Below are 10,397 nucleotides of genomic sequence, written 5' to 3' on the forward strand. Positions count from 1 at the left end.
TTCTGTAGGTGTAAAGCCCTCTGGGGTTATGGATCTCAGAGAGTATGGAGTTCATTTTGAGCATACACTGAAAACAACAGTTGCACAAGCCCAGGCTGTTATGAAGTCTGCTTAACTAGCAGGATCGCAAATAGCAAATTAACCATAAAGACTTTACTTTCATGAATTTGAAAGGAATCAGAGTGATTAGCATCAACTACAGGAAGCATCCTAGATTAGAATACAGCAGCTCCTAAAAAGTATTCTTTTTTTAAGAAATCATTTTAATTTAATGTTTATAAACACAAAAAATATAACTCACACAAATGCAAGTTATGATGTATAATTAAACAAGCACTTAGGAGCCTACTGTACAGTTAAGGGACTAGAACATTACCAGTTACATCTCTCCCTCCTTCCCGCCACACTGCATCAATAACTACTATCCTGAATTTTCTGTTTACTATTTCCTTCTTTTAATTACTCATTTTTAACCCTTACAAAATATATATTGGTTTTGCTTGGGTTTGGGCTTTATAAAATGACATCTTTATATTTGTAGTCTCTTAGGACTTGTTTTTTTCCCCCACTTAGTATTGTGTTTCTAAACTTGATCCACGGCCACGTGAAGAGTTGTTTGTTCATTTTCACTGCTGTATAATAATCCATTGTGTGAGTAGAGCACAGTTTATCCATTTGCTGTGGGCTGTTTTCAGTTTCTCAACGTCATGAGCAGTGCTGCTATGACCATTCTCATGTCTGCCTCCCAGGATACATGGACAAGAGTTTTTCTGGGTGGAAATGCTGGACATCAGGACATCAATGTTCAATTTTACATGATGAACGGGATGTCATTACAATACAAGAGAATGTCAAATTGCTTTCCAAAGCAGTTGTACTAATTTCGGCTCCAAGCAGCACCGAGCAAGCATTACCATTCATTTACGTCATCTCCAATCACTTACTCTGTTGGACTTCTGGATTTTTGCCAACCTAGTGGGTATAAAATATCTCACTGAAGGTTTAAATTGCATTTACCTGTTACTAATGATCTTTTCCTATGCTTATTTACCATTCATTTTGCTTCTGTGAAATGCCTGCTTATGCTTTTTACCCCTTCTTTAATCCACATAAGGCTATCTTTTTTCTTACTAATTTTGTAGCGTTTTTTATATACTAAGCAGTGTTCGCTACGATTTATCAACTTGTTGATGTTTAAAATCTCAGATATATGGCATTTAGAACTGGAAGGACCTTGCAAAGTATATAGTAAATCTCCTCCAGATTACCAGTGAGAAAAACTGAACTATAGAGAGGTGAGACAGCTTGTTCAATATCACAATTTGTGTTCATCAGTAGGACTGAGATGAGTACTTGAACCTTTTAACCCCAAATTAAGTTGTGTTCTCATTTTACTATGACAACCTCCTTTATTGGTTTGTCTCATTTTTATTTCAGAGAAGGCACTGGCGACCCACTCCAGTACTCTTGCCTGGAAAATCCCATGGATGGAGGAGTCTGGTGGGCTGCAGTCCATGAGGTCGCTAGGAGTCGGACACGACTGAGAGACTTCCCTTTCCCTTTTCCCTTTCATGCACTGGAGAAGGAAATGGCAACCCACTCCAGTGTTCTTGCCTGGAGAATCTCAGGGACGGGGGAGCCTGGTGTGCTGCCGTCCATGGGGTTGCGCAGAGTCGGACACGACTGAAGCGACTTAGCAGCAGCAGCAACGGCATTTTTATTTAAAAATTTTAAAAGTGCTCAAGTAATACTTGGCCATGGAAGAAAAGGGAAAAACAAATAGCAGAAACAAAGAAAGTAAAAATCAATTTAATCCCACCTTCTAGATGCACCTCCTGTATACATTCTGTATTTCCTTTCCAGATAATAATGTAATAGATAATTATTACAGATTGCTGACTATGGGATAATTAGTATGGAGTGCTTACTGTGTGCCAAGCACTATTCTAATCATTTTACATGTGTTTGTTAATTCTTTTGATCTTCTTCACAACCTCATGATGCAGATTATTACCATTATCCTGAAGGTAGTAAGCAGAAGAATATCCATTCAAAGATGTCCACATCCTAATCCCAGAAGCCTGTGAATATGTTATGTTTCATGTTCAAGGAGAATTAAGGAAGTAGATGGAATTGAGGTTGCTAACGAGCTGACCTTGAAATAGGGAAATTATTTTAGATTACCCAGATGGGCTCAACATAATCACAAGGGTTCTTAAATATAGAAGAGGGAGCCAGAAAAGTTAGTGTGGGAATGATACAATCCGAGAAAGATTCCACCAGCCATTGCTGGCTTTCAAGAATGAGGAAGGGGTCCATGAGCCAAGAAATACATGCAGCCTCTAGAAGCTGGAAAAGGCAAAAAGACAAATTCTCCCTTAGAGTCTCCAGAAAGGGCTGCCACCCTGTTGACACCTTGATTTTAGCCCTATGTGGTAGAATAATGGTTCCAAAGACATCCTGTCCTAATCTCTAGAACCTAAGAATGTGTTACCTTACCTGGCAACAGCAACTTTTCAGACGTGATTAAGAATCTCGAGATAGATTATCCTGGATTATCCAGGTATTATCACAAAGACTGTTTTAAAAAGGGGACTGGAGGATGAAAGTCCACCGAGACTGCAGAGATTGGTGTGCTGTGCTTTGAAGACGGAGGATAGGGCCATGATATAAGGAATGCAGGCAGCCTCTAGAAAAGGCAAGCAAACAGATTCTCCCCTTGAGCCTACATAGGGGAGATTTTGACCCAGTGAAAGCTAGTTTGGGCTATCTCCAGAGCTGTAAGATGATACTGATAAGTCTGTGTTGTCTTAAGTCACAAAGTTTGTGGTAATTTATTATAGCAGCAATAGAAAACTAATGTGTTTAGTTTATAGCTGACCACAGCCATACAGCTAGTTAGAGGTAGACTATGCTTAGTCATTCACTTGGGTCTGACTCTTTTTGACCCTTTGGGTTGTATAGCCTTCCAGGCTCCTCTGTTCACGGGATTCTCCAGGCAAGAGTACTGGAGTGGGTTGCCATGCCCTTCTCCAAGGGATCTTCCCCATCTAGGGATTAGATCCCTGCACTGCAGGGATGCTTTACCCACTGAGCCACTGGGGAACCCAGTTAGTAGTAGATCGAGATCTGAATTCAGGCCAGCTGGCTCCAGAGCCCATCTCCTTTACCATGATGAGATATACATAGATAGAGATTTAAACAGTACATACATTTCAATGCAAATCTTTGACATTCTTTTAATATCCACTCAGCACGATCATACTAAATAGTTGTGTTCCACTGATTAACTACTAGATTGGCCAAAAAGTTCATTTGAGTTTTTTTGACAACATTATTGAAAACTCCAAATGAAATTTTTAGCCAATCCAATACCATATTTTATCTAATACATGTCCCTATTATTGGATTCTTACATTGTTTCTAATGTTTCAGTGCTCTAAAACTGACAGTGATAAACATCTTTCCAGTGATAGTAATAATTTCTTTAGGAAAAACTCTTAGAAATGCTAGTTCAAAAGAAATGCATTTTTTAAAAAAGGCCAAATTACTCTCATAAGATTGCACTGGAATAGAATTTAAAAGAAGTAAAATACCCAGTTAGAGCAAGACTTTCTGTTGCTGCAGCATTAGTCTATTTTTCTTATCCATGGTATACACCACATTTTATTTTTGTTTTTGAAGGTTTTAACTATAATCTTTTTTTCCAGTAGAATCATAGGTGTTAGAGCTAGAGAATGTATAGATGACATTTAACGTAACCCTTTAATTTGTAGGTAGAGTCCCTGAGGCTCAGAGAGGTGAGGCGATTAGAAAGGGTACCTCAGTGGAGCACACACTTGGTCAGAACCCACTGGCCTGACTCTTAAGCCCAGCATCTTTCCACATTTGCTGCAAATGTCATGAGGATGGCCCCTAAATTGGTAGAGTTATTTTTTTCTTCAAATCATGCCAGAAACCTCTTGTCCTCATTAATCAAAAGCATATGTTAAGGACTGTAGATTAATAATTAATAATGATCCATATATCCAGTTCATCCAAAGATGAACTCTAATCCTTTCCTGGAGAGAGCCTGTTTTTCTTTTCTTTTCTCATTGTGAAATTTGGTAGGATGGAGGCAGACGATAACCTCCCCCTTCCCAATGTCTTATGTAGCAGTTCTTAGAATGGATAATAGGAGGTTTCCATCCCACTTTTGCCTAAGAATATATAACTTTCTAACTTTGGTTCACATGTCACCCAACAGCACTAACGTTACTCTGTCCTGGAATCTGATGTACACAGCGGTATGCAAACTCCTTCCTTCCCTCTGAAGCAAACAATGAAATAGGAAAACACACTGCCATTTTCTGACTGACCTCAATCGCTGAGGGTGGACCCCGCACGTTACATCAGCAGCCCGGCTCCATTACACTGCCCTGCGCTGTGCTCGAGCTACTGAAATATTGATTTTTACAGAGCCGGCGCGCACGCACTGAAAAATCAATATTCCAGTGCACACAACTGAACAGGCAGCAGAGCCAGGACCAACTCCGAGGCCCAGCAAGCGCTGCCGGCAGGCCCTGGCCGAGGAGGGGTTGGGGGGCTGGACGAGACAATGCCAAGGGAGAGGCCCCTGCAAAGCCGGGAAGGGTCAGATAAACCCAGAGTGCAGAGCAAAGAGAAAGGAGAGTGGAAAAGCTCCTTGAGGATAAAACAGTTGGAAGGAGCAATGATTTACCTTTCCATAGGGGGAAATGGGGAGAAGGAGAGTAAATTAAGAAGAGAGGATGGGAAGAATTTTACAGGTAAGAATCTTCCCATGAAAATGTATCTTTTGCTTTTCTGTATCAGACTTTTGATCGACAAAGGATTAAGATGATACAGATATTTTATTACAGGAAGGAAAAAATAATTGGGCCAATTTTGAGGAAAAAAAAACATTTTTTTTTTAATGCAGCCCCTGTCCTTTTTCTTGGTGACTAGAAGCTGGCAGATCTTACAATAACCATCAGAGTCAGCATTTATAATATGGGCTTTACCTTTGCATTGCTGTTACTTTCTTTTCCTTGGGGAAGGGGGAGGGAAGGAAGAGGTCTTGGTCATGTGGCCATTCATCGATTCCCTTTCTTTCTAAAAAGCACCTTCCTTGGCATGCTTGGGGAACCACGTTAGGCATTGATTCCTTTTACATGCCTCGTGACTTCTCACGGAATTCTGAGCTCCCGAAGTCACACCTCCATCCAGATGTAGGGAGGAGAACGCGTCCCTGGGTTCCACTCTCGGCTGCCCAGTACTCAGCAGAGGGCGGGGTGGAGATGGACCGGCCTGTCGGTTAGTCCTTGTAGACTCGTTTGTTTGTTTGTTTGTTTTTTAAATCAGGACTTTTAGTATTTTGGTCTCTTTTTATGGGGGTGGGAAGAGACAGAAGGCATTTAATTAAAAGGGAGTACTTTTAACCCTGACGAATTCTTGATTTTGCTTTTGTCCCAGAATTCTCTTACTGGGAATCTCGCTGTTAGTTCTCTCAACTCCCTGCCAAAGGAGGAAACTGCCCTCCCCGAGGTTTCCATTTCGTTCTCAGCCCTGCAGGCAGCCTGGCTGCCTCCCCTTCCCTGGTCCAGGAGACCCGCGGCCCAACCGGGCTCGGCTCGGGTCTGGTGGAAGGACTCGGAAGGAAGCGGGCAGTGAAGGGTATCTTACAAAAGCCGGGGTTCCTGAGGCCCAGCGGGGCTAGCGGGGGAAAAGGTCCAGCAGACTCACTAGAGGCAGAAAAAGCAGGGGGGCCGGGGTGGGATGGGTGGCAGAGGGGCGTGGCGGGACGCCGAGCCAGGTGGCCACCTGGAGCACCCCGCCCCTCCCGGTTCCTCCCCGGGCCCGGCAGGCGAGCCGCAACCCCGCCCCCGCCCCGCGCGCCCGCCTACTCCCGCCTCCGTCCCGCCCCCAGCCCGGCGCGGCTGCTGTATTTGCATAAGGAGGTGGCTCCCGGGCCTGCCCGGGGCGCACGTGACCCCGGGGAGGCGGAGGGAACCTGCTGACTTGACACGAGCCGCTGTGCGGCTCCCCTTGGCGCGGAATAGCGAGAGCAGCCGTGACCTCCGACCCCGCCCGCCGGCAGCCAATAAGAGCGCAGGTCGTCTCCAAACCCAAAATTTCCACGTCGGCAAAAGTCAAGATGGAAGGGAGCAGAGCGGAGCGCGAGGGGGGGAGCCCGCCCGGGAATGCCTGGCTGCTGCTGCTGGAGGGGCAGGCTGGGGAGCCTGTGGCGGGCGCAGGAGGGGCCATGCGGGAGGGCGCCCCGGCCCTGGGAGGCCGGAGCCCGACCACCCGCCCCCAGTCCCCGGCGCCTCGGGGGCATCCCGCACTTCGTCAGCCGCCTGTGCACCCCACTGCCCCTCCGGCCCTGGTTCTGGGGGGTTGTAGGGTAGGGGACGGTGGCGAGCGGTTGGGGGGGAGGTGGGGAAGGCACTTTGCAGACCTGTTGCACGGGTGCAACAGCTGTTCGGGTGCGGTATGTAGGGGGAGGGGGCTGTCGGGGCTGGGAGGGCGCTCGGCCGCTGAGACTGCGAGGGCCGGGGGTGCAGGGCCGGGGCTCAGAACAGAGAGGGTGGCGTGTGCTAGGGGGAAGCACAGGGGGTCCGCGGGAAGCTCGCTAACTACTGGGGCAGAGAGAATCCCAGAGAGTGGGTGGGTGGAGCGGAGGGGAGAGGACTGCATAGACGCGAGTTCTGGGGCTGGGCGCGGGCAGCGGGGAGACCGGGAATTGAGTGGTGGGAATGGCTGGGGGAAGGGGGGCCGCTGTGGAGGCCCCGAGCTGCCTCGCTTCCCTGGGCCGTCCCATCCGCGGGGCATTTCCCGAGCCTGTATTCGTCCCTCTTCCCCCCCGCTTTTAACTCTTCCAGCTCCGAGAATTCGTCTTCGGGCAGCCCCCTCCCCCACCAACTTTCCAGAAGGGAAGGTAAAAAGTTGCCACGAGTTAAGTGGAGTGAGTTAGCAGCTTGCAAAAGTTTAAAGAGCAGGACCGAGGAGAAGGTGGGGTTCGACCGGGAGTAGGTTCTAATCTGGGATGGGTTGGAAGGCGGGGGAGGGCGTGTGATTGCAGCAGCCCGCTTGCTGTGACATCGCGAGCAGAATTTGTCGAACCGGGCTGTTGAAACACCATTTCTGTTGGGCATTTGCTCCTGCTGACTGCGGCAGTAACTTTCCATAATTAATGACCCGTTCCATTATCGGTCGCATCCTGAGCTAAATTGCTTTTAACGAGTTGTTCTTTGTCTTAGCTGGGGGTTGGTGGGGGAGCACACCTGCAGGAAGAAACTTCTGGAGGAGGACAGTTTGGTCTTTTGAGGCAAAGTTCTGAGACACTCCGACTCTGAATATGATAGAAGTCAGTGCACTACAGAACTTTGTCTCTAGGGACTGTGGTCGTCGTCGCCGCCACCACCCGCTGCGAGGGCGTCGGCGGACTCGGGACCGGGTAGCCCCGGTGGCCACGTCGCAGCGCCTTTCCCTTGGGGGGAGGGGCGAGGCCAGAAGGGGTCCAAGCACTGGGGAACGTGGTCAACTTCCTTGAAGCCGGTGGCTTAAACCAAAATCTGAATCTCCCTTCCTTCATTTTGCCCTGGTGGACTCCTGACTGCAGAGATTTTGGTTTAAAAAAAGAAAGGGGAAAGAAAAAAAAAAAAAAAAAGGTTTGGGCTTTTCAAGGTTATTTAAAAGGTACTCAAAAGACCGACTTCACTTATTGAGCGAGGAGAGGAGAGCCACAGGTTTATTAATGGGTGTGTGGGTGTGCAGTGCCTTACAGGAATTTAAACTCTACCCTTGAAGAAGAAAATGTATTTGTACAAAAGCCATGGATAATGGTCCTTTTACTCAAGTGACCTGCTAGATAAATGAGATCCTGCAAGGACTGAGTTTGGCGATCCAGTCTCATTTCTGTTTCCGATTTAGGTCCAATTCACTCTTATTTTTTTAAAAATAGGTTTTATTAATGGAAAGGAAGCACTTTTTTCAAGAAAATTTTGAAAGGCAGCTGGTTGGGTGGGAGGCAGATGGGGGGCAATATTTACTGTTTGGGGCTGTAGAGATACTTTTCGCTGGAGACACTGCTCCTCATTACTGGAATGTGGGTTTTGGTTGGGGAGTTCCTATCAATAGCCTGCTCTGTGCAGTGGGCCAGTGACTGGCACCCGTTTATAGTCCTGTTCCATTGACACTGCCCTATTTTGATTTTATGAGTTTTTGGCTGGAGAGTTGATTGATCCAAAGAATTACAAAAACTTTGTGTTAACAAAGGCATTTATCCAACAAATATGCTTGACGTGTTTGCTGGGTGCCAGGCTCAGGGCACAGGGTGGTGAGTAAAAAGGAAACAGTTCCTGTGCCATCTTGCTGACAGTCAAGTGGAGGAATGACTCACTTTTGGTGTAATTTATAGGATTTTTCAGAAGCTGTGGGGGTGGGGATGGGGGTTGGTTACCTGTTTGTGTCTGTAAGAGGTCCTTGATTTTATAAAAGCCACCATTTCCATCCAGAGAGGGTGATAATGGAGGGAAGATCAATGGGGGGCAGGGAGGGGAGAAGTATTCACTTGCTTGATAGCAGAGCTTAATGGTAGGACTTAGTTGCTTTTCACAGGAATGATGTGTCCTCATCCTAAGACAGCCTGGATTCTCTTTTATGTGGCTATTATCCATTTGCCTGCCTTTCCATCATCAGTGACTGTTTTGCTCCAGTTCTTCAATCCTTTACCCCAAAGATGGCTGGATTATATCTGTGCAGTAAAATAAAGTATTTCAAACTCATGTACTTGTATTCATTTGAGATATAAGGTGTGCTTACTTGTAAAAAGGATTCTTCCCCCTTATATTTGTATCTGAATATGTCCATGAGATAACTAAAACAACAAAACTTCAACCAACCTTGCAAGAGGATGAAGGTGACTCTTTGAGGGTGGGGCTGTGGAGTGGTGGACTGGGAGAGCAGTCATCCAAGCAAAGAGATGAGATCAGGGTCTCACCTCCCAAGAAGATTAAGATTTGGAGTCCCCTGATGGGATCATGTCTGCTTTCACTGTATTGCTTAGAAATCTTTTGCTTTGTCTCCTGCCTGTGACTGTTGATGAGTTAAAGGACTAAGTAGACGGGGCTGTGGTGTACTCTGGTGCTAAGGATGATGGGGATGGAACCAGGAAAATTGGCAAGCTGGGGTGCTTATGGTAAACTTAGTATTTCCTCATTGACTTTGGCCATTCAGCAACCTGTGTCTTGTCATCCCCTGAGTATCAGGTGTTACTCTAGAGGCTAAGGATTGGGGAGTGAACAAATAAGCCAGAATCCCAGGTTGGAGGTTATTCTTGTGCCAGAAGTGGACAATAAAAATATCAAAAGAAGAAGGGAAAGCATGTCAGGAAGGGGAGAACGGGAAGTGCTGGGGAGGCAGAATGCTATTGGAAGTGGAGTCGTCAGGCTGAAGGGCACCATCACCAGCAGCTTACTTGGCATGGCCCAGCCCTCTCATCGTTATTTTCAACATTTCAAGTGAATAAACCAAGGTGCAATGGAAGCTATATATTATTAAACATTGGTAGCCTTTCACTTTTAAAAAAATTTTAATTTTCAAGTTCAAAAGTTGGGAAATAGGAGGGTGCTAGAAAATCTTCCCATGAGAAACTGACGAAACACGTCACTGATTCCTCACCTGAGCAGAATGCTAGGTAACCTATCATTTCTAGGAAAGCTTATTCCAAAGAACTCCCAAGTGCTCCCCCAACATTTTTCAGATAGTGGAGGGGAGGATTGGGGGGTGGACACGTTTTTTTGGGATCCCTAAGAGCCAGAGGAGTCCACCATCTAGGCCACATGTGATTTCAGGAATGACTCCTGCTAACCTCTTGTTACTTGACTTAAATTTTTCTTATTCATGCAGGGAGTACATACAGGGTGCTCTGATGACATAATTGCTACAGACACACAGAAACCTTAGAAAAACAAAAGCTGTGGGCAGGAAAAGAAAAAGGCAGAACTCATTGTTCACCCTGCTCTATATAACATGTCAGGAATAAAAACCTGTGTTGCTTTGGTCACCTTGGCAGAACCAGATGGAAGGAGGATGGTGTGTCTTCAGCAGATCCTTGGCGACATTAGACAAAAGGTCTCATGATTCTGACCTGTGACTTTATTAACTGGTGCTAGGAGAAGGAAATGGCAACCCACTCTAGTATTCTTGCCTGGAGAATCCCAGGGACGGGAGCCTGGTGGGCTGTCGTCTATGGGGTCGCACAGTGTCGGACACGACTGATGTGATTTAGCAGCAGCAGGAGAGCTAGCCGTGACTTCACCACAGCAAAAAGCTACTCTTGAAATAACTTGTCTGCTTTGCTCCTCAAACATGCCTCTCTTTATCATTTAATAGGA

The 10,397-nt window shown here is 46.2% G+C and overlaps 1 protein-coding gene across 1 annotated transcript; it reads left to right on the forward strand.

The window, feature by feature from the left end:
• The first annotated feature begins 4,597 nt into the window (after positions 1-4,597).
• LOC122673866 (translation initiation factor IF-2-like) lies at positions 4,598-10,197 on the forward strand. Its single transcript, XM_043871788.1, has 3 exons — positions 4,598-4,787; positions 5,524-5,985; positions 6,060-10,197. Exons 1-3 carry the CDS (start codon positions 4,598-4,600, stop codon positions 6,971-6,973), a joined length of 1,566 nt encoding a protein of 521 aa, XP_043727723.1. The 3' UTR covers positions 6,974-10,197.
• Positions 10,198-10,397: the final 200 nt, after the last annotated feature.

This window comes from Cervus elaphus, chromosome 18, assembly GCF_910594005.1.
Source record: "Cervus elaphus chromosome 18, mCerEla1.1, whole genome shotgun sequence".
NCBI lineage: Eukaryota > Metazoa > Chordata > Mammalia > Artiodactyla > Cervidae > Cervus > Cervus elaphus.